Source organism: Rattus rattus, chromosome 12, assembly GCF_011064425.1.
Source record: "Rattus rattus isolate New Zealand chromosome 12, Rrattus_CSIRO_v1, whole genome shotgun sequence".
NCBI lineage: Eukaryota > Metazoa > Chordata > Mammalia > Rodentia > Muridae > Rattus > Rattus rattus.
The window spans coordinates 68,089,711-68,115,289 of NC_046165.1; the positions used below are offsets into that span (position 1 = coordinate 68,089,711).

The 25,579-nt window shown below is 35.7% G+C and overlaps 1 protein-coding gene across 1 annotated transcript in view; it reads left to right on the top strand.

The window, feature by feature from the left end:
* Pspc1 (paraspeckle component 1) overlaps window positions 1–22,600 on the top strand; it is a 59,322-nt gene extending 36,722 nt beyond the window's left edge. Inside the window, exons 7-9 of the mRNA XM_032918369.1 lie at window positions 16,102–16,159; window positions 19,561–19,730; window positions 21,755–22,600. Coding sequence (XP_032774260.1) covers window positions 16,102–16,159; window positions 19,561–19,730; window positions 21,755–21,940 — 414 coding nt within the window. The 3' untranslated portion in view covers window positions 21,941–22,600. The remainder of the gene's footprint in view (window positions 1–16,101; window positions 16,160–19,560; window positions 19,731–21,754) is intronic.
* Window positions 22,601–25,579: the final 2,979 nt, after the last annotated feature.

Below are 25,579 nucleotides of genomic sequence, written 5' to 3' on the forward strand. Positions count from 1 at the left end.
TCAAAAACCAAGTTAGAGAAGGAACTGAGGAAGACACTCCCCCTGCCAACTCCTGTCCTTCATCTGGCTTCCCATGGTACACACGTTATTGAAGGGTTGAAAGTTTTGATATATACTTATATTCTAAGTCCTTTGATATATACTTTATTCTAAGTACTTTGATATATACTTATATTCTAAGTCCTTTGAAACATTAGGTTTGCTGCCAGTTCACGTCTAGTCCATCTCAAAAACAAAAAACAAACAAACAAACAAACAAAACCAAAAACAACAAAAACAAAATCAAAACCCAAAAATAAAAGTATAAAGTTGTTGATTAAAAGGAAAGAACCTCAGCAGCAACAGTGGCATTGGCTTCAAAGTCAGACAACCTTGATTAGAGTCTGAGGACGACACAGCAGCGTGGAACAGCTCTCAGGAGTTTTCCTTCCACCTCCATGTACATAAAACACAAAGCACAAGTGTGTATGTAGCACACTCATGCATCATGAGTGAGTGAATGCGCAAAGATGAGAAAATGGAAGAAAGGTACTAAAGACTAATTCTCATTTACTTCAATACTTGAATTATATTGAGTCATCAGTTAGAATATTTGTAATTTATTCTTAAATACTTACTTTGGAAGGCTGTACAGCCTCTATTTTCTGGAGAGCAGTCATTTTCATTATACTCAATGAGCTTGATCATTTAATAAGAATGGAATTAATACTTACAGGGAAATTCATAGGTTCTACTTAGACTTTTTTATTAGTTTTTAAAGAATTGCTTTATGTATATGAATAATGTTTGCATGTACACTTGCATACAAAACGAGGGCATCAGAGCTCATTACAGATGGTTGTGAGTCACTGTACAGTTGCTGGGAATTGAACTCAGGACTTCTATAAGAGTAGATAGTGCTCTTGTTGCTGAGCAGTCTCTCCAGCCCTGTTTATGTTTTTTGAGATAGGGTCTGACCTCGAATTCACAGAGATCACCAGCCTATACCTCTGGAGTGCTGGGATTAAAGGAACGTACACCATGTCTGTGGTTTAGAAGGTTTCAGTAGATGAGAAACGATAAGCACAAGGCCTTTAACTTTATAATGCTTACTGTTATTTATTCTAAGTAAACTAAATTCTAAAAGAAGTAGTAAACTAGTACTTTATTCATCTCAATAATTTTTTTGTTAATGGGCAAAACACTCTTAATAGGAATATTGTGAGGCAGTTTTCACATTCTTTTACTTAGAAAGCGTGCCTTTGGAAAAAGTATTAGTTTTAATTCTTTTTTGAACTTTAAAATTAGAATATTTTTATGTCTTCTCTCTTTTTTCACTGTTCAGTTTAAAGGAACGAGTCTAATGGTAAGTTGGCTTTTCCCAATTAAGAGCCTAAGCAGGTTTCCTTGGTTAGTTTAAGGTGTTCCTGCCAGCTTGTCCTCCACTCATGGCTATACTTGAACAGCACCAAGTGCATGAATGGAGGTCATGGAGTGTATATTTTGTCTCTTCAGGAATAGTATAGCATAGATGAGGAACAGCACTGACTTTTTTGTCAGTCTTTAACAATTATTTTTGACATACATGTTTTTTAGAATTTCAGAGATAGAAATTTTAAGTTGTGAGTCTTAAATTATACTTTAATTCTTCTTAGAAAATGTCAAATTCGTTAATAGCTGCTGTAATTATAAATTAAATGTGACAGGTTTCAATCTTGTAATATGTCTTACTTGGCTATCTTAAAAAATATATATACACACACATATATATGTGTGTATAAATGTGCATATGTATATATATTCAAATTTTTATCTTATTTCATCTATATGTGTGTTTTACACCTACATGTATATATGTCTGCCTTGTGTCTGTGGAGATCAGAAAATGCATCCAATCCCTTTGAACTGGAGTTACAGACAGTTGTGAGTTGCCATGTGGGTGCTAGGAATTGAACCCAGGTCCTCTGAAAGGCCTGCTTGTGTACCCAACCACTGAGCCACCTGTCTAAGACCCTATATATATATGTTTCTGTTTTGTTTTTCCTTCTTTCCTTCTTTCCTTCCTTCCTTCCTTCCTTCCTTCCTTCCTTCCTTCCTTCCTTCCTTCCTTCCTTCCTTCCTTCCTTCCTTCCTTCCAGACAGGGTTTCTTTGTGTAGCCATCACTGTCCTGGTACTCATTCTGTAACCCAGACTGGCCTCTGTCTACCAAGTACTAGGAGTAAAGGTGTGCACCACTACGGCCAGTGGTATTCTCCTTGGAATTTTTGATAAGTGCACATGATATACTTGGGAATAGTTTATAATGTGGCAATTATTAATTCAAGTTCTGTTCTTTTGTCAGTGGTCTTCCATTGACTCCTTCCTGTCAAGGCTGGAAACGTGGTTGAGGATGAAACTCAGCCTAAAGAGTCTTAATTTAACTTTAGTACAATTCGAGTTCATCCCACGTCGCACAAACTGGCAGGATGGTCTAGCCTTGTGATCCTAGTATTGGAGAGGTGGATGCAGCAGGGTCAGGAGGTCTAGGTTTCAAACTTAAAGGAGATCTCCCTACCTTTTCACCTCCTTATTGTTGGGAGTAAGAGTCTGACAAACCTTTGTTCCCAGTAAATACCTACATTTTATACCTAGAAAGAATTTTGTGTTTGTGTGATTAGATTAGATTCTGGCATGTACGCCTGGGCAGAGTGTTTTGCTAAACCAGTAGGTAACAGTAGTAGTTTATCCATAAACTAATGAAAAATCCTTAGATCCACCAATATTTTGAAATCAGTAGGTTTATGTTGGAGACACATGTTGTATTTTAAAATGTTGGAACTTATTAACTCTTTTTGAAGCTTAAGATGCACTTAAATGTGTTGAAATCATCATGGTCATAGTACAAGTTTTTAGTTGTAAATGAGCTTGGGGAAACATGGGAGAGAGTTGGGGATTCATACATAAAATTTAAATAATAGAGCATTCTGTATGAATAGTGCCTTGTGGATCTGGATGTCAGCCTTCGGTTGGTTGTTCACACTATATGTATGTAGGAGATACAGTCTCACTTTAATGGTATTGCTATTTTTTAGTGACTTCATCTGGACCAGGGATCAGCAGACTAGAGAAGGCCTGCTCAATCTGCATGCCTTCTGTTTTTCTGATTAATTTTAAATCCATTTGTTAGATTTGTTAACCTTTGCTTTGCCTTACAGAGGCTAAGTTGACTAGTTGTGAACAATATAAGATACTATATCAAGAGTTTATGGCAGGGCTGGAGAGATGGCTCAGCAGTTAAGAGCACCGACTGCTCTTCCAGAGGTCCTGAGTTCAATTCCCAGCAACCACATGGTGGCTCACAACCATCTGTAATGAGATCTGATGCCCTCTTCTGGGTGTGTCTGAAAGACAGCTACAGTGTACTTATATATAATAAATGAATAAATCTTTAAAAAAAAAAAAGCTTATGGCAAGCAGAGACTAGAATATTTACTACTTGGCCCTGTTTGCTACTCCCTGATCTAGAATCAGTATGATAATTGGGGGAGTTTTAAAAAAGGGAGGGGGAACTCAGATTATCCAAACTCAACAGTTGGTAAATTACAATGCAAATTAATTAATTTATGTTTCCTTTCCAGTGTTTTTAGAAGGCCCACTGAGCAGATCTGCTCATATCGTAAGATCCAAGGTTCCTGAGGAATCCAAATTAGGTTCATGATAGTCTTGTAAAAGTCAGAGCAAGAGTCAAAGAGACATCTGCTAAAGTGATGCTGCCCAGCAGGAGGCTTTACGGGTTTCCAGATGCTTTTCCTTCTGTTGATAGAGGTTTAAAGTGTATTCTCTTTAATGTCGCTTCCTCTTGATCAGTAGTGTCAACTTTGGAATGGTATTGATTTTGTGTCTTGGGGTATTGTTTTGCGTTACCTCCATGATTTAATTATACTTGATTTGCTCTGGTGTGACATGTACAGGCTCAAAGCAGAAGGTTTCGTAATGATAAAATCTCAGTAATTTGAGTTAGCAAAGAGAAATGACACCTATTGTATCTTACTAACGAGGGATTTGTGTATTTGAAACAGTTTGTGTATTTTTTAGACAAGCTCTAATTTTGTGCTTTCTACATGGCTCATTCGAATATTCTTTCTAAGTTATTGAACAAGTAATTTGATTGGAATAGAAAAAATTTTTTTCCCAGAGAAGTGGAGAAGAGTCAAATAATTGAACCTTCGAAGGCGTATTTTATAAGTAATTTACATGGCCTTTTCATTCTGTGGAGATAATTGAGGGAATTATACACAAGGAAGTTTATTTTAGAGCTGGTCAGCTCGTTGACATTTGGACATGCTGATAAAGCCAAGTGAATGATGGAGGGGTGTTGCAGTGGTCACACTGACGGTTTTATCTTTACCCAATGTTGGTTATTACTCTTTCACTTAATAGGTGTTTCTATAAATATTAGGGTGGGTATGTTTTTTAGGAACTGTTTTTTTGTTTTTTTGTTTTTTTTTTTTAATATAGTAGAAAAGAACAGGGAGTCTGGGTAATTCATTAGAATACCATCTGTAGTTTGGGGTATGTAATTGGAACAACTTAGACTCATGATTAGACAAAAACATTTGTCAAGCCGATATTCACTCATGTTATTGGGACTGTTCTTTAGCATTGTGATGATTAGAATACATTTGAATTGAAAGTCCTGGTAAGGGAATTGGTGAGATGGCTTAGCTGTTAAGAGCACTTGCTGCTTTTCCAGACCGGGGCTCAATTCCCACACCATACATTTGGCAGGCTTACTGCCTATTGTAATTCAGCTTCAAAGGATATAGTGCCTTCTTCTGACCTTCAAGGGCACTGCATATATGTGGTTCACAGAGATACATGGAGGTTAAAAATATATTCACATGCATAAAAATACTGGTTATGTTTATTTAGATACTTACTTCTTTAATTATATTGAAATACTCGTTTTAATAATATTTAGTTGCAACCTTACAAGTTTTCATATAAATTGGAGCAAATAAATACTGTTCTAAATTGGTTTTTTTTTTTAAGAGAGACAGACCGAGACAGAGAGAGAGAGAGAGATTTAGAGAGAGAGAGAGAGCGTGCGCGCACGTGTGAACGTGAGTGAGCATGCACAATTGTGTGGTCCTGGCTCTCCTGAAACTGGCTATCTCTCCATGTAGACCAGGGGCTCCTTAACTCAGAGACCTCTGTACTATCACACCCGGCTATTAGTTTTTAAATAAAAGACATAAAATTGGCTTTGTTAGTAGAATCACAGTCAATCAAATCAGATTATAAACGGGTTTCTTTGCTCTATGATTACTATGTCAATTTTTTTCTGAATAAATTTGATGGAAGTTTTGAGAATATCTTATATCTTATTCACCTTCTTATCAAGGGACAACTTGGTATTTCAGGAGTCTATAACCCAGATATATCCCCCTCCTCCCTCTTCCTGGAGTTGGTGTGTTTAAGTCCCTACAAATTACATTCTAAGTTTTAAAGTGTTTTTGTTTACTGTTATGCTGAGTATTTAGGGGTCAGGATTTGTATATTTGTAATACAGTTATTTAGAAGCTAACAATGAAATAGCTGTGGGTGTGTGTTCTCCACCCACCTGCTATTGTTGTAGTCATATGGGATTCAAGTTTATAACCCTAGTACTCTTAAGAGTTAGGCAGGGGGATCTAAATTTGAGGCCACCATGGGTCGCTACATATGTTGAGTATTAAAAGAAAAATGTGTAAGTAGGTAGAAAATCTGAAAAAATTTTAAATGTACATTATTAAATATTGAGCCTTGGTATATTGTCTTAGACTGTGCATTGTTGGAAAAACACAGTGTGGCGCTGAGACTAGACTACTGGACTATTTTTATAAACTTCATAGTGAATACATAGTTTTTTTTTTCAATGTCAAATGACCAACTTTTTTTGTGCATGCTTGGTTGTTAGCAAATCTAACATTTTAATGGGCAGATTCTACACACTTTATAGGAAGACTGGTTTCTATTACAAGAACATTTTTCCATTTGGGGGGAAAAATTCCATGTTATTGCCTGTGCTGTGGGCGTTTTTGGTACAGAGTGTTTATGCAAGGATGGACCTTTAAGAGATAGAGCTAAAATATTCTTGAGGTTTAGAGAATCAAGTCCTATGCTGGGAAGTGTTACTGAGAATTTAGTGTTTTCTAAAATCTTAACTGATAAAATTGGTTTGTTATTCTGCTGTGTTGTAGGTATACCAATGCCTTTTCGTTTGAAATGGTAAGTTTAAATTTTTGGTTCATAATGGTAAGATCTTATTTTTAACAGATATGTACCTGTTTTGAGTAAATGGAGAAGAGAATCAGCATTGGAGAATAGAAGTGGCTGGGCTAAACATGGCTTTGGAACTGTCGTTGATATGTATAATTCAATCGATAGACTTAGTTTGTAAGTTTCAGTTAGTAACAGACTTGAAGAAGGCATATTTATGTTTAGCTTGTTACTTCTGCTTAGTGTAGAGCCATTTTGCAGGAACTCTTTTCCTTGGTGATTATATTTTGAAAATGTTTATAGGATCGCCTGTACCTAATATTTAAATGCTTTGTTGAGATCATGAAGCTATCTATGTATTATCTAGATATTAAAATTGTAACTAAGCTTGATAAATGGGCATTTTACTTTTAGCTGCTAGAGGTGTAAAACTTTGTGAACATACTCTACTGGTAATATGCTTAAATAAGATTGTTGTAATTATATTTGTTTTTTTCAAAGACTTCTTGAAAACTTTCAAACAGAATGCATTGCTTTTTGTCATATATCTTCTGTGTTTTAAATCTCGTCACTTGGTTGTAAATCCAGCCATATTTGATGTAAGCTGACTTCTTTTGCTATATTAGTACGTTTTCTGCATCGTCAACATTGACTCAGTTATAGACTTCTTTTACAATTTCATATAACTGATTTTTATTTAGTAGTTGAAGTCTAAGCATTATACTAAAGGTGTTACTTTGAGCTGCGTATCAGCAATAATGTCTCTGTTAGCACATCAGTGCTCCTGTGAAACTGTTGGTGCGATGTGAACAGCAAAGGAGCAGATAAAGACTATTTCCTTTTTGATGTATGTGATGCTTCATAACTTTGGATCAGATGACGTGTTCTTGTCTTGCTTTCCTCTCTCCAGGGACCACTTTCAGATTGTCTCCTGCATTGTGATGTTTGCCTTTTTGGTTCATCATTCATAAGTTTACCTGTCTAGTCATAGAGTTGCATAGTGTCCATAAGAAAACATACCCGGTGATAAAGAGAGAGTAAAGGGGTGCCGACCTCCCTTCCCATTGGTGTTAGAAGGCTTTGTCACTGTCTAACAGTAGTATTTCTCATGTAGCTGATGCCACTGTTCATTCCTGTAGTAGTTTGGTATTATTAAGAAAAAAAACTAAAGTAAAATAGAGGAGTAATTAAATATTACTGATATATTCTAGCAATTACAAGCATCTTTTCAGCAACAAATGTCTGTAATCCCAGTAGGTAGGTTATGCTGAGACAGAAGGAGCAAGAGATTTAGTTAGAACACTACCTCAGGAAGCAAAGCAAAACCATTATTTTAAATTCTAGCCATTAATGAATGTCCTCTGGCAAATGCATTAAAAATAAAATTTTCAACCCGATATATGCGTCCAAATATTAGTTTATATACAATGTGTTCCCTTTTGTCTGCTATTACCTGTTAGATTTTATGTGCTTTGTATAATTCAGTCTCAGAAATACCATGAATTAAAAACAACTATTTGCTGCATTTTATGATCTGAAAAATGTACTGTTGAGTGAAAGCCTTTGTGTTTTAAGTAATTTTTTTACTTTGATTTCTGATTGGGCAAATATGAATTATTTTGATATTTTTATGACTAATTTTTAAAGCATAAATTTAATGATTTATTAAAATGGAAACATGAAGCACTTATATTTTTGACTTTTTTTTTTTTCTTCTGGAGCTGAGGACTGAACCCAGGGCCTTGCACTTGCTAGGCAAATGCTCGACCACTGAGCTAAATCCCCAACCCACACTTATATTTTTGGAGGCTAGTTATCCTATCCACATGTGTTCTTTACTTTCTGATTTTCCCTCCTTTCGCCCTTCCCCTTTTTATTTAGTACCCTCTTACAGGTAGTTCTAGCAGTGCTGGTTGGAAGGTGTGAGATTTCCATCATGTGTTATCGCCTGTGTCCACCCACCATCTTTCCAAACGTGGCGTGTTTGATAGCACTTGGATGAGCCTGCGTTGGCACACCATTACCAATTACAGCCAATAGTTTAGGGTTCATTCCATGTGTTACAATTGAGAGAGGTTTGACAAATGTATAATGACATTCACCATTCTGATATTGGGCAGAGTATCTTTACACATGTACCTCTCCCCTGCCATAATCCTTTTCTCTGCTCTGGTAGCTTTCCCTCTGTATCCTTACAATCCGTTACTTGTAGTGTGCCCATATTTTATTGTTCCTAGAATGTCATATTTAGAATAATAAAGTGCGTAGTTCCTTTTTTTTTTTTTTTTTGATTTATTTATTTATTTTATGTACAGCATTCTGCCTGCATATGTGACTGCAGGCCAGAAGAGGGCACCAAATCTCATTACAGATGGTTGTGAGCCACCATGTGGTTGCTGGAAATTGAACTCATGACCTCTGGAAGAGCAGTCGGTGCTCTTAACCGCTGAGCCATCTCTCCAGTGTGTAGTTTCTTTACATAGACACTTTTTATTTAAAACTAAAATTTTTTCTGCTTCTTTGAGAGATCATTTTTTAGTGTTAAATAATCTGTTTTCCTAGATTTACAGTAAATTATTTGTAGAAAATTTTATTGATTTCAAATTTTATTTACTGTTAGTTACCATTTGTGTTCAGATTTTGATTGGATAGTTTTCAGTTCCCTTCAGTAAATGCAAAGAGACGATTGTTGGACCATATGGTAAGATTTAAGTCCTCAGCAGACTGTCTTTGACAGTTCATGCTACTTTCCCATCCCCACTAACAGTGAGTGGCGGGTCCTCCTGTCCTTACAGCATTCAGTAGTGTCATTGACTGTTCCACTTTGGCTATTTGAATGCTTACTCTTTTATTGGTTTTTCTTTCTTCTCTTTCCTTTCTTTTTTCTTCCTCCTCTTTTTTCTCTTCTGTTTATTTTTATTTCATTTGTATGAATGTATTTGGCAGCATGTATATCTGTGTGTCATTCGTGTGCATGGGGCCTGGAGAGGCCAGAAGAGGGCATTGGATCTCTTGGAACTAGAATTCTAGATGGTCATGAGCCACCTGTGGGTGCTGGAAATTAAAACCTGTGTCCTTGGCAAGAGCAATCAGTGCTTTTAACCACCAAGTCATCTGTCTAGTCTCTTTAAAAATTTCAATTCTGTAATTATATGTGATAGAAATTTTACTTAATGATGATAAAACTGAGGAATATATCCTGTAGTTCGAATGGGTAACATTTTAGAATACATGTATTCACATTGAAGGCAAGAAGTCCAGGTTAAATGCTGTAAATCATATTTCATCAGGTATTTACTCCTTCCCTAAATGGAGTTATGTTGTTTTGAATATTGCTTTCAATTAACTGAATTAAAAATAAAAAAATACATTTAGTCAGGGTTCATGGTATGAGCCTGTAATCCCAGCACTTGTGGGACTGATGGTGGAGGCTTGCTTTTATGGGATGCTGATCTTTGCCAGAAAAGACTGGCTTGAAATGAAAGTTGGAAGAGAAAAGAAAGCGGCAACCTTTATAAGCCTTTTTTTTTTTTAAATTGGTTATGTTGACAACAGCCAGTTTCTGCAAAACCTTTCTTATTCTTATTTTGTTAATATCTTACATGGTGATAGTTTTGTGTTATTCTTTGTGCCTAGGAGTAGTAGTGTGTTTGCTAATATTTTTGTTCGTTAACAGTATTTAAATGTTTTTCATGGAAATTTGGTCATTTATCTAATTTTAGTACCCTGTTACATTTTCTTAGGAAAGAACAGGAGAAAAGAGATGCTATGTGTGGTTCATAATAAGACTTATAAATATTAATTGATAAGGTTGAATCTAGTTTTTTTTAAGATTTATTTATGTACGTGAGTACATTGTAGCTGTCTTCAGACACACCAGAAGAGGGGCATCAGATCTCATTACAGATGGTTGTGAGCCACCACGTGGTTGCTGGGAATTGAACTCAGGACCTCTAGAAGACCAGTCAGTGCTCTTAACCCCTGAGCCATCTATCTAGCACCAAGGATGAATCTTTTTAACTGTAAAAACATGCTAGTTTTTTCTTTACAACTACATTGTTTGTGTATTTGAATACTTAAAAATGTTACAAGTTGATACCTAGACAGTTCTTAGAACGTTTAAGCGTCTAAGCGGCATTTAAGCGTTGTTGATCATGGCCAGTGAGACTGCTTTCAAAAAATAAGAAGTAAACTTTACTTGTGAGTTGCACATGATATGATTCTTTAAAATGACATTGCTGTAAAACAAAAGACACCAGGCAAGCGATATGTTGATATGTTATGCTGCTAAGCCTAGTAACCTGCGTTTTATCCATGGATACTTGACGTAAGGAAGAATCATTTTCTTCAAGTCCCTTGTGTTTTATATAAACACATACTCTGTATGTGTATACACAATAATTGTAAGAAGCACAACCATACAAGGCGAAATCATATTTTTGTCCTGAATATTGAAGGAAATATAGTATCAGATGCCACTAGTGGCACATTTACCGTGCTTTGGTATAGATTCATGTACACTGGTGTATCCTTTTTTTCCTTCATTATAATTTAATTGAAGAGGAATGTTTAGAACTTTAAAGAGTTCTCTAGGGTCTAGAGAGATGATTCAGCATTTAAGAGTGTGAAATGCTCTTCCAGAATCTCTGAGTTTGGTTCCTGGCACCCATGTCAGTGGTTCAAAACCACCTGTAACTCCAGCTCTAGGTCTGATGCCTCCAGCTTAGCCACCCACCCCGACACTCAGGTCTGGGTACATATTATCAATGTAATGTACACATGATAAAAAACGAAAGAGGAGCTTGAGAGATGACTGAACAGTTAAGAGCATTGTGTGGTTTTGGAGGAGACCAGGATTTGATTCTCAGCATCCACATCCAATGTGTCCTTCACTTTTCAGTGGCTACCATGCAAGCAGGTAGTGCGTTGATACACAGGACAGCAAAGTGTGTGCATGCACACAAACACACATATATGTAGTAGTAATAGATAAATATTCGCAAAAGAAATTTTTCAAGTGTGATTAGCAGCATATGTCTCTTCCATTACTTGAGAATTAAATTGGGATTCAAGGCCAGCCTCAACTGCTTAGCAAGATCCAGTGTAGCTCTTATAGGTGAGATCTTTCCAAACAAAACAGGAAGATATACAACAACAAAAGCAATACGATGTCAATGTTTATGAAATCTAAATTTCTTTATTAAAATTTACTAAAAACCTGAAAGAGCATTTTAATTTTATTACTATTTGCCATGTTGCAGATTGCAGCCCGTTAAAAATACAGTGACTGTAGAAATGGTGCTTGAGTGGCTGAGCGCCCTTGCTGCTAACTAACATCCTTATGGTGGCACCACCATCTGCGACATCCTCCTCTGGCCTTGTGGACATGTGCACACGTACCACTCACAAATAAAACAGTTTATAAAAGAAAAAAGCTTTAAAAATGTCTACATTAGGAATAGCACTCTTATTATTTTACGTTTCTGTGTCTTAATGTTTAACTTTGTGAAGTAGGGGAATTGGTAAACTTGTCAATTTGTTTAATATTTTGCTATATCAAATAGTTAATCTTCCCATGTTTGATTTTTGTATCTCAAGAGTTGCAAATATATTCCTGAAGCCAAATGTGGTAGTGTACATCTTTATTCCCAGTACTTGGGAGGCAGATATAGGCAGATTCCCTGAATTTGAGGCCAGCTTGGTCTATACATCAAGTTCTCAGCTAGTCAGGGCTACACAGTGAGATTTTATATTACTTTCCCATGAAAAGTTATTTTTAAAAAAATTTATTACATGAATAATACTTGAAAGGTAATATCTTAGAAATGCTCTTGCTCTAAAACCTTTTGGTCTGCCTTTAACTTGGGATTGTACTTTTCACCATGAAAAAAATTTAAGCATCATTTAAATTATTAGAAAATTATTGCTTTTTAAATCAAATCATCTAATTGTTTGTCAGGCAGTCAGATATTAAAGTCCTAGGTAAAAATGTTACTGAGTGTTGAAACTGATTTGTTTACTACGTAACCCAATCAGATAGGAACTGTTTTTTTAAATATCTTTTATAATGTAGTAGAAACACTCTGTGCCCTGTTTAGTTATTCAGGGTATTAATTCAATCTATTTAGGTGTTGATAAAAGTTTATAAAATTAGTCAGGTTTTGGTGCTTCATTTAGATAATTATATATTTTATATTAGATGTATGTCACTAATGTGGTAGTTCCTATTATTATATAGTGGTTCCAGTTTCTCTGATTTGTGTTAATACATGAGGATTTTCTCATGACCATTGTTTTTACCATATTGGAATGTCATGAATATCGACATGAAAATGCATGGTAAGATCTCAGTATTATAATTTAGTATTATAGCTTTTGTTGTTAAACAGAATTTTTTGTTATTTTATTATTTTTGAAAGGTCTTTGGATATTCTAAGTAACACTTCATAAACTGCTACCCTGGACTATGCTTCTGTGTTTGGTTTTGGAAAACAGTTGTACTTTGCTTCTTTTGTCATTTGTTCATTTATAATTCTTCTATCGAACTCTACAGTTTTTATAAGTTAACTTCAGTTACTTTGTTTTTTACTGTTGGCATTGTTGAAGAATGGAAGTATCTTATAATAGTGGAATTTTAAGAGTTTTATTAGCAGAATTTTTGTAAGACAACTTAGTCATTTTCTCTTTGAACAAATTGTTTATTACCTCTGTATCTGTTTTATCTTCTGCTGCAGGGGAATAGCTGTAGAGATAGACTGGTGCCCAGGTGGTAACCTGCCTACCATCCACTCACAAGGCCACAGAACCAATGATCAAAGCCAGGCATTGCAGCCAGACATGGTTGTATAAGCCTCCAATTCCATTCTTAGGGACTATGTCCTGGGTGGACATTGGGCCCATTTCTGAAATTTGTTGTCCCTCTAGCCTAGTTCATCAGCTTGAGGTTCAATGAAAGGATTCTACCTCCAAATAAAAAGCTGGGTCTGGCACAGTGGTGAGGGCTTTAATCCCAAGCACTCAGGAAAAGGCAGTCTGATTGCTATGAGTTTGAGGCCAGCCAAGGTTACACGTTACATCGAAAATTCCAGGCCAGCCAAGGTCTCAAAAGCATGGTGGAAGGCGAGGCGTGATGTTGCACTCCAGTAATCCTGACACTCAGGAGAATTTTTATGAGTTTGAGTCCAGTATGTTCTGCATAACAAGTTATAGGACAGCTGGGTTTAAACAATGAAATTGTACCCTTATTCCCCAAATAAAAACTGGAAAGGGATTGAAGAAGTAAACCCAGCATTGACCTTGGTTCACCATGTGCCAGAGTTTTGCATATAACACAGGTGCTCATGCACATACACAAAGATTCTGCCCAACAGGGTTTTATCTGCTTTAAAACTCAAGTTTTTATTATAGTTTTATTTTACTGGATGGAAATCTTGAAACTTGTGAGAGGGGGGAGGGAGGGAGGGAGGGAGAGAGAGAGAGAGAGAGAGAGAGAGAGAGAGAGAGAGAGTGAGTGTGTGTGTGTGTGTGTGTGTGTGTTTGTGCACGTACATGAGTTTGCATGAATTAATTTCCATAACACATGTCCAGGTACCTGCAGGGACCAGAAAAGGGTTTCATTTTCCCTAGCAGTTGTGAGCCACCCAATTGTGTGCTCAGAAATGAAACGTGGGTCTTTTTGCAAGAACAATAATTGCTCTTTAAGTGTCGTGAACCATCTCTCTAGGTAGTATTAAAATGATTTTTTCATTTTTGGTTTCTTTTTCTTAGAATTTAGGTGTCTTTGTGAGTACATGCCATTATGTTCAGGTAGGTACCTTGGAGGCTTGGGGCCATGAGGTCCCTCAGTACTAGAATTAGAGGTGGTAATGAGCTGCCAGGTATGGGGGTGCTGGGAACTGAACTTAGGTCCTCTGGAAGGGCAACAGTTGCTTTTAATTATGAGCCAGTTTTCTATCCCCTATTAAAAGTCTGTTGGGATGTTGGTTATAGTTTTTTCTGTTTGTGTGTTTTCAGCCTACACTATAATAATACTTACAGTAAAGTAATAGTTATGGTCAAGAAAATGTTATCCTTCTTTCTAATTTAAAATATATTAAAGGCTCAGCTCTTGCCTGTCCTCTTGAAACTCTGAGTTTGATTTCTAACATCATTAAAAGAAGTTCCTGGGGTTGGCACGCAGTTGCAAATTGTTTAACTTGTAGATAATTGATACTCTGGAGTCTCTCTTTCAGGTAATAAAATCACTGTGTTATATAAGCTTTGCTTCCTTTGCGTTTTAGTAGAAGTATCTAGAAAGTAACAGCTGGAAGACATGAGAAGGAAACTTAATAATTAAATGCTTAAAATGTTTTCCATATGATGCTTGGTTGGTTATCATTTTGATCTTATGTTGGTTATCATTTTGATCTTATGATTTTCCTTTTTTCATTTTGAGAACAGGATCTCAAATAGACCTACCTGACTTGCCTGTACCTCACAGAGATAACCTGTCTCCCTCTGCCTCGTGGGTGTGCTGGGATGAAAAACATGCTCTACCATGTCCAGCTTTAGTCCTAACATTTTGATGTGCTAATGATAGTATTTATTAATAAGCAAATTTTATGAGAAGGCAAAAAATACTTCTAGGAAAGTTAAAAAATAGCTTTTATGAAGATGTTGTGTTTGTATTTTCTAAATAATGCGATAAAACATTTATTTTAGTTGAAATATAACTTTGTTCATTTTACATTGCTTTTATTACTGTTCCACTAAAATATGTATTTCCTTTGACTAACCGGGCATACCTATGCAAGGAGATCCAGCCATGGACTCTGTGCTTGGTAGACAGAACTGCTCTACTGTTAAACACTGCTGATGTCTTTGAAGAAATCACTTATTAATGCCATGTGTTCTTTTCATTGGAGCATTTCATGGCCTTGGTTTTGTATGGTATTTTCTTCAGTGTTCTATCATGAAATAACTATTTAGTTTACTAAAACTTGATTTTATGAAAAATAATTTGTGTTTCATTCAGCTGTGGATTGACTTGAAACATTCATTGATAATTTTATCTCAGTGCTTTTCATGATTTGGACGCTTAGTGCATTAGTTCAGGTAGTGTTGTAAATTCATTGTTACTGAGTAATTTCACACAGATTTCATTGGTTTAATTTTGAAGTGGTAGTAAATGATTCCTATGAAGTCGCTGCTGTCATGGAATTTCACAAGGTGTTAATTTATATGACCTGCCTCTTGTGTTATAATTAACTTCTACAGTGCATCGTTTCAGAACTTGGCAAATGAGAATTTATTTATGTTTTAAGTAACACGACTGCTTATTTAATAGAAAGCAATTTTACATAAAACTTTTAATAATTCCTTGTGTCTACTGAAGACTTAGGCTGTATCTGTAGATCATACATAGGTGGAGTTACACCTGTCAGTTAAGTAGAAATGCAAGGCTCATTTGTTAGTTTTATATAATGAAAACCGTCTGTAACTTTTAAGACTTTAGTACCTTGGAATCTATATATATTGACATTAATAATTAATTCTGGGTTTTTCTTTGATAAAAGGTCTAGGCAAGTTTCTTTGGAATACCAGCATTACTAAATAATAGAACATAGTTTGGTTCATTTGGAGTCTAGTCTTCAAATGTAACCTGGGTATTCTAAGCACTTAATGTGTATTAGTCTTGGCCGCTTGAAGGGTTTGTTGTTGTTTTGTTTTTGCTTTTCCTTTTTGTTTCCTCTTCTAGTAGTCTTAAGTAAATATTGTTGGAAAATTTCAGAATTTTTAATGGAAAGTGATATCCCAACTCACTCTTTTTTGTTTGATTTTAGATGGGAAATGTCAAATCATAAGATCGATAGGTTGACTCTGACAACTATGTTTACTTACAGAGAGAACAGGAAATGAGAATGGGTGATATGGGTCCCCGTGGAGCAATAAACATGGGAGGTAGGGATTTGAAGCAAAAGACTTACTTGTAATTCTTTTGGGGACTGTATGTTGTTTTTGGTATCTGTATGCTGAGAAACTAAGACATGCAAACAGTTATGAAGGTGTTATCTTTTATATTTAATAACTGCAATAAAATGTATCGTAGGAAGAATATTTTACAACAAAATCACATGGTCAGTGAAAGAAACCTCTAAACTAGGTCTTTATGCATGGCGCGACCAGTTTAATCATTGTGAGTTATAAATACAGTGCTGTCATACTGCAAAAATCACATTTTAACTCGGATGCTAATAGTTTCTGAGTTGTGTTTTTAAGTGATTTTAGAATTTCTATTTTAAGTTTGTTTTTTGTTTGTTTTTATTTGAGGTTTAGACTTTTTATTTATATTACAGTGTATTTCAAATGTTTTCCTTGGTTGCAGTATTTAGTACTGAAGTTTTTATTCAAAACTCTTCAGTAGCTTGTTGAGGAAATGTGATGTCTTTAGAGGAGTTGTAAAAATGTTAAGAAAGTAATTACATTAAAATTCATTATCGTATAGTGAAATAGTGTTGTGAACCGAGGAGAAAATATGTGGACTATCATGGCTATTATTAGTAAATTTACAATTTGAAGTGGCATACGTTAATCAATGGCCAATAATGACTTATTTTCTATATATTCACTGTTATATTAAATTGTCCCACAGAAACTTCTCATGAAATTAACGTCTGTATAATTCAACTGTACATGCTGTTTGAATAACTACACTATCAGAATAGACAGTGTCCACACATCTCATATGTTCTTAAAATACTTAGAATATTAGATAAAACTTGTTTAAGTAGTGTGTCCATGATTATTACTGGTTTTTTGGTCATTTGCCTTTGTAACCAATGTGTACAGACTTTGGCATTTATGGCATTCAAAGGCAGCATGAAACTGTGGCCCCAACTGTGCAGGTAGTGTGTAGACATGTGGGGTCATTAGTGTAAGCAGATTTGTATAAAATGGTGATATGGCTCTGTATTTTTTCATAATAGCTTTTGGGTAACATATAAGGCAATAAATAGAGTTTCAAGGACGGTTAGAGGAAGATTCAATTAAGTATCAAAGATAGTTATAATTATTTTCATTAACCTCAGAATCAAACTTTGTTTTGTTTTGTTTTTCGGAGCTGAGGACCGAATCCAGGGCCTTACGCTTGCTAGGCAAGCGCTCTACCACTGAGCCTAAATCCCCAACCCTAGAATCAAACTTTGAAATGTAAAATTTAATCTGTTTCTGATAGTGCCCAGAGATCTGGAAACATTTTTTCAATTGATTAAAACCTTTTTTTTTTTTTTTTTTTAAAGATTTATTTCATGTATGTGGGTACACTGTAGCTGTCTTCAGACACACCAGGAGGGCATCAGATCTATAGATGGTTGCGAGCCACCACATGGTTGCTGGGAATTGAACTCAGGACCTCTGGAAGAACAGCCAATGTCCTAAACCACTGAGCCATCTCTCCAGCTTCTGATTAAAACCTTTATGAGTAGAATCTGCTTTTGAATTCCTTAATTCAGGAAAAATTTAGAATTTTATAATGTTCATTGGAAAACTAGTCTGTTAGCATTTTCTCTTGGTCCTTTTCTTTAATATTTATTGTTAGACTATATCTCGACGGTTTATTCCGGTTGTCAGCCTTTGTTGAATTTATGAGTTGGTAAAACTGTTGTAGCCCCTCAAGCTTTGTTAATCGGCCTAGAGTTGTAGGTTGTGCTCAGTGGTTGTTCTCAAGGCCCTGTATTCCCAAGAACATGTGTCCTGTTGATGGCAGCATCATTTTTTGATGTATATCAGTGGATCTATCAGATACATTTCTTAGGTCTGTACAGGCAGAAGATATAAGAATGAAAATAAGGTTCCACATCACTGATAATTGGGGGTATTATTTTACACATTCTGATTTATATTAACGGTCTAAGTTATGTATTATTATAAGGAAGGGAGCTTGCCATGGTGGCTCATAACTATAATTCTGTCAATGGGAGAGAGATGAGCAGCAGAGTATGTGACAGCTGACAGCAAGTCACCCTAGACTACAAACAAAACCTTCTCACCCAATTCACCTTCCTCTTAAAAGTAGTGAGAAGAAAACAGTACCTCTTTTTTCTTCTTCAGGAAATCTTAGCTAAGAGGGCTTGTAGATGTCACCGTCCACCTTTTTTTTTTTTTTTTTTTTTTTTTTTTTTTTCAGAGCTGGGGACCGAACCCAGGCCTTGCACTTCCTAGGCAAGCGCTCTACCACTGAGCCTAAATCCCCAACCCCTTTTATTTCTATTATATGTTTAAAAGCCATATTGAGGAAGTAGACGTTGTAAGCTTAAAGTATTGATTATTTAGAAAGAATAGGTTGGGATTAAAATTGCTTGTTTCTTGAATCAGAGTTTAAGTAGCAGAGCAGTGGTGCGAGGGATTGCTGGGGAGTGCGACTCCCTCTGCTGCCCTCAGCCTTGGTTGGCACTGTGGTTGCTGAGCTGCAGCAGTCATTGTTCCGTGGCCCTCAGAGCACCCCAGTGCTTTATATGTCTATTTTAGAAGTCCAACTCTGAACATAAGTAAGTAGAGAGATCTCTAAATTGGCATCAGTTTTTGAGTGGATTTTTATGATTAAAAGGTACATATACTTTTTTTAAACAATCAAATCGTTTATTTGAGACTACCATATGTTTACAGTGCAGCTCAGACAATAAATATTATAACATGACAACTTAATGACCAAATTAGAATCATGATTATCTCCCTTTCTAGAATTTTACTTTTTAGAAGTAGTCACGGAAATGATTTTATCTGTTTGGATGTAACTGTGTTTTAAAACATAGTTTTATCCTTGTATTTTGGGGTTTTTTGTTTGTTTAGATTATATATTTTAATATAAAATTGAAAACCATTCTTTGATAAGTTTTTAAAGTATTTAGTACTCATATAAAAGTCAAGGAATTAGTTTACAGCTACCTTAGAGTAATTCTTAAGACTTTTTTGTTTTTATATATGATATTTTTAGCACTGACTTTAAGGAAAAACAAGTATGATTTTTGAGTGCCAAACCATCACTGTTTATTAAAGTTCGTAGAATATAAAATTATTCAGGGTCATTTTCTTTAATTCTAAGCTACACCTAATATTAATATTACTTTGAATATCTTAGTTTCAGTTGCTCTAAAAAATTGACATGCCCTTATTTATTTTCCGTAGGCATGTTTTAGAATGAGAATTTTACTGTGTATATGATGCTTCATTGTTTGGTTTAGTGTTCTATTCTCCAAGAAGGACTGTTATTTTGATGATAATTTTGTGAATAGGTTGAGTTGTAAAGTTTTTAATGTTCACTAAACTAAGATAGGACAGCTCTAAGTGTAGATTGTTTTGCATAGATGCATTTAGCCCAGCACCTGCTGGTACCCAAGGGCCTCCTCCAATGATGGGTATGAATATGAACAACAGAGGAACTATACCTGGCCCACCAATGGGTCCTGGTCCTGCCATGGGACCAGAAGGAGCTGCAAATATGGGAACTCCAATGATACCAGATAATGGCGCAGTGGTAACGTATCACTAAAATTTTTTGATTATATTTTGTCACTAAGCATTTTGCTGCCTCAAAGATAACTTCACACTTAATAAAACTTGGTGTCATCACTTTTGATATTATGGATGTACAACCATTGACGAGAACGCAACTTTGTTACATTTTAATTAATTTGGGACAATTATAAGTGGCCAGATGTTTTCTTAGTATCGCCATCACTTCTTCCTCAATAGAGAGCAAGTCCATGGGCCGCTACAGGTATTTTGCAGTGCTTTTAACTCATGTCTGCCTTTAGATGGATGGATGCAAGGCTAAATGTTATTATTGCGCTTTTCCTGTGCAGACTATTTACCTTTAGAAACAAACTCTACTATGTATGAAAAAACAAGTTTTAGTTTTGGTGCATCATGTTGTAATGATTTATTTCAAACCATTTCTCTTTGTTGAAAAAAGTTAACATTAGAATTTTATTTAACATTTTTAAAGGTCTACTGTTATACTGTCTTAATAGGATTATTAATTGCTTTTATTACTAAATTTAAAATACAGATTTTTGATAGAAGAGTGTGAAGATACCTTTGTGGGTAAAAACATAAAAATTAATTTTCTTTGTTGTAATTTTTATCATCTTTACATACCAGTTAGCAGGACAGATGACTCTTAACCACCTCTGTCTGAAGTTTTTTAGTAGAAAATCAAGTGATGCTTCTTTAAAGTTCGGAAAAAAAAAAAAAAAAATAGGTGACCAGATTTCAAAAAAGCTGTTTGGCTTTGAGATTACCGCACTGTGGTTTGCAGTCCTTGCTGGCTAAGAAGGAAAATGCGCTGGCAGTCGTTAATCTGGGCCATCGCATGCTTCTATGGTGACCAGGAAGCGATGAAGAGGAAGGCATTGTGCAGTGTAGGACTGAAGAATACACGATCTTTCTCGATATCATTTTCAGATCCATTGTTGAGGGAGGTAAAGAGACAGGGTCACAGTATCCAGGACAGAAAGACGGCACACAGAGTTGTCAGTGCCTCTGTCCCTGATGAGGGGCAGCATTTATATAGTGCAATCCCTGGAACTTGAAGTTTTGCTCTGTTCAACACCTAATCATTACCAGTAACATAGACACAATTGGCTATATTCCTACACACTTTTCTAAAATTGGAAAATTAATTTCAATGACATTCTAAAGTTTTAGGGTTTCCTTTTTTCTTTTTTTGTCTTTTTTTTTTTTCATTTTCACTTAAAAAATCTTCTTCACTTAAGATTAACCTTTGTAAAATTTCACAGAATAAATGACTCAGATATTTAATGTGCTTTAATTAATTATTCATGTTATTAAACAACTCTTAAAACTTCTCTTCTTAACACTAGTCTTTAAAGGAAAGCACTTCATGTGTCTCGATGTTACAGTCCCTGGGCTTCGTGTTGTTGATGATACATTTCTTAATGCTTGCTTCTTAGAAGCACTGATAATTGAGTTTCTAGAATGTTTCCTTCTGAAAACAGTATGGTGCTGCTCCTCAGTTATACATCTCTGATTTCTTTTTAAAAAGTTCCCTTCTCACCAGGCCTGGTGAGACATGTTTATATATAGTCCCCCAACCTGGGAGGCAAAAGCCAAGGCAGGAGAACCCTGAGGTACAGGCCAGCCTGGGCTACATAAGACTATCTTGAAGCAACATGACAATACTCTTTTCTTTACCTCATAGTTTCATGTCGTGTGAACTTTTTCAAAAGGGATCAGAGTAGTGTTGTACACTGATTGGGCATAAGGAGGCACTTGCTTATGTCAGAATCAGCTCTTTCCATGACACGGAGCACAGCGTTTGCAATCGTGCTCTGCACATGCTGCTTAGTGTTAGTGTTATTGTTGTGATTGTTAAAACAGGAACTAATTAACTTGCTCCTTTCTTCCTTCTATGTTTGATGCTGACTCTGCTGGACTTTCTGCTGAACTTCCTGACACCACCACTTGGGATTTTGCCAATTTTTCTTGTCACTTTTATTTTGGCGTGTTCCAAATGGACTTTGTTATATGTCATGATAGCACAATGATAGGTTTCCCCAAGGTCCTCCATCCCAAATGGGTTCACCTATGGGAAACAGAACAGGTTCTGAAACCCCCCAGGCACCAATGAGTGGTGTAGGGCCTGTGAGTGGTGGTCCTGGTGGCTTTGGCAGAGGGAGTCAAGGGGGCAATTTTGAAGGCCCTAATAAGCGTCGGAGATATTAAAATTCTTTCATTCCTGGCTGTTTAGAAAAAAATTCAATGACTTTACACCTTGTCTGTTACGCGGGAGAAATGGTTTTATTGTTAATGTATGTAGACTGAAGTTTTTCTTTTGTAAAACTTGGGGTTTTTTTGTATTTTCTTTATTCATAAGCTTTGTAGATTAGCTTAGTGGAAAAGATGCCCATCATTGTGAATGTTGAAATGTGTTTGTGACCTTAGCTATGGATAGCTATGTGGCATTATTATTAAATCTATGTAGTTACTTAATCTCAATAAAGAAACGATTTTGCCTAATTTAAAATGTTCTTAGTGGTATTCCCTCATGATCTTAACAAAAACTTGCTGTGTTTGCTTTAGCTAATCCTACCTATTGAACAGTGAAAATGATTTTGCTTTTCTGTTTGTTCCCGTAGACCTTAAGTCAGACTGTTAGTGAAAGCTGATGTCACTAAGGGGTCAATGCTGTAGTGTATTAGTGGGTGGGCGGCATGGGGGCTGAGATTGTATAAACCATAGACACTGTGTAAAGTTAGAGTTGTTGCTCACATTTCATAGAGTCTCACTATTCATATATTCTGAGAAAAGTTACTGAGGATATCTTTGTTCTGTGCTGATTTTTCCAAATAAATCTTTTGAATCTTAAAAATGTTTGAAAGTAAATCTCTTTTGGTTATAAAATAATTCCTGGTTTTAATCTTTTGCCATCATCTATTTACATTTCTCCCAGTTACCACTTTAAGAGTTAGTGTTAAGTTTTAACCCAACAACCATCCAGTCAGACAGACAGTGTTGTTAGGATGGCAGTGGAAGGCTGGTGTGGCTTCTTATTCCTGAACAGTAGGTTAGCCACTTATCATTTCTTGTTGTTTTTCTAGAAGTGTTTTAAAAGGTAGTGTGACTGCCGTATTGGAATATTTCCAAGTTTGTCCAGTAAATCCTGTCTGATGTTGGACCTGTTCATTTTTTAGGAATACCTGTTCAAATGCTTATTCCTCTGTTTTCCTCAGTCCAGTAGGGTCTGTGACATCTGTCAGGTCCTTCTAGGAAATGATTTTGAATTTTCTTTTTTAGTGCTTGAGAAAGACTGATGCTGTATTGTGATCCTCATTTACATGTATTTAAAGTTTGATTTTATATATATGTGTGTGTGTATGTATATATCTCTGTATATGGAGTCTCCTCTTTGACTATCCAGTTGCCCAGCCCATGATCATAGCAGCTGTTTCTCTCATGACACTTACATGTGATCATACATTGTCCTCTTACAGAACACCTCTGAAAAGCAGCCCACTGCAGTAGATTTTACTCATGTGAATAATTCCTTCCTGGTTTTGAGGGAAGAAGGCTATATCTGTCAATCAGAAATTTTACGTAAAACAATTGGTTATAAACCATGATTGAGATGTAATTTTCTGTACCAAATAATCGTTCGTTTTATCATTTTATGTTTCTACTTCTTTTAGATAAAGCAGCAGGATATATTTATTTTCTAAAAACTTACAATAATCAGAAACTTTGTTTTTAGTACTCACTTAAATGATTTTGAGATTTTAAAATAATAGGCAGACTAATTCTAATTACATATTTCATGAATTTAAGTTGATGGGGAGTGTGCACTTTGTTTTAACTTGTAACATTAATTTGCGAATGCGTTCTTACAGAAATTTCAACTTCTAGTGGTTTTTTTTTTTTTAATATTTTCAACTGTCTTTCTAGTATGTATAATTCTTCAGCAGTTTTATCAGTGTATTTTATTCAATCCTGAATTAAGATTTGGAGATGCTCAATCTTTTGTTGTTAACATCAAACTGCCTTTGTCCAAGGCTGTGATACTATATTACTGTTCAAGGATGTTCAGTTGCCCTAGACTCCTGAGAGCCTGAGTCCAGGCTCAGCTCTCGCACCAAGAAAAAGAGTCAACACAGCCTTTTCTACACCAAGAAACCTGTTCCAGTGCTTACCAAGGTTTCTCTGAGAGGAGTCAGCTTCTGAGTGACAGTCAAGTGGAACATCATGAACGGCTAGTCATTCAGGTGTTAGTGGCTTCGTGTAGTTATCTAACGTCACAGCTGTTTTATTCAGACTTTTAAATTTCATTAATTAGTATTCCATAGATGATTTTAATATCATTTGCTTAATATTGGTAGGAAAGATTCAGAAAAGAAACAATAGTTTTGGCTTTCCCAATTTAGTGTAATGATGTCATATGTGCCATTATAGTTTTTTCCAACAAAAGTTAACATTTTAATCTTATAATAGTACTACAGTCTTATTTCTTTTCCTGTCTTGAAATAAATTTAAAGTCTTGCAGAACTCAGGATGCTTGTGCTAATTGTAGTTAATATTCATAAAATAAAGGAACATCTAATTTTATAATTGTTTTATTGGAATTTCCTTTTTATTTTTTAAGTCAACACATTGATTTTTTTTCCTTCCTGTCTGATGTGGAGTTTTTGTTTGTTTGTTTTCAATACAAAACTTGGATTATCTGTGTTCTGTAAATTTTAACGTACACTGATGTTTTGGGGTATTTCTGCAATCTGTGTTCAGCATCATTCAGTGAAATATCAGCTATTTATTTTAGAAATGTCATTATATTTGGGAGATTATCCTGGCTGTGATTGGCCTTTAATAGCAATAGGATTAATGCACATGAAGACTTGGGCTCTCGTTTACCAAACACTAAATTATAATTTAAGTGTTTATTCAGAACTACTGTTGAATACTACAGCATCTTAGTATTTATATTTAAACCTTCTGTTGTTAAGTATCATTGTGAATGGGTAATAACAGGAAGCTAAGTTAACAGTTACAACATAGATTATCAACAAGGGAAAAGATGCAAATGTTCAAATGAATGAAATTTTATGAAAACTATGATCAAATGTATGGTTAAGGCTTTAAAGGAATTGGAATTCAGTGTCAGGCAATGCTGGCCAAAATAAAAGCTCGTAATCCTTTGTTTACTGCTCTGGATGCATTGGGACCTGGGGAATGGAGCTGATAAGTGAGGTGACCAAAGTCTCATGTAGTAGCCGACTTTATTTAAGGCATCAGCCAGTTTATACTCTGGGCACATGGAGAGTCACATGAGTAGAGCGTACAGTGACATGGATAAACAAATAGGAATGACCACTGGTGAATAGTCTGAGGTGAGTCAGCTCTGTCCACTACACCGGGGGGATGAAAGCACATTCCAAGGAAAATGCTGTATGTTTAAAGAAAGTGAGGTCACATTATTTTTACCTTGTTTTTTGGGATTTTCTCAAAAGCAGTCAGGATTCTCCCAGGACTCCACTCTTGGACTGTATTTTAACAACCCTTACCTAACTCCACCGCTCGTAATAGAATGCCAGTTTGGGATACAGGAAAGTGTCAATATAAAATACATGGAATATGTCCTTACAGGGTAAATCAACAAAGCTTCCTGAAGAATCAAGTGGTAGTTAAATGTTTTGCGGATATTAATTTTGTCAGGGCCTCAAAGACATTAACATATGACCGTACCATCGACAGACAGGGTGGCTCAGTGATTGAAAGCCCTTGCTACCAAGTCTCATGGCTTGAGTAGAAGCACTAGAATGCACATGATGGAGGGAGAGAACCTTCTCTGACAAGTTTTCTCTGACTGCTTGGAGA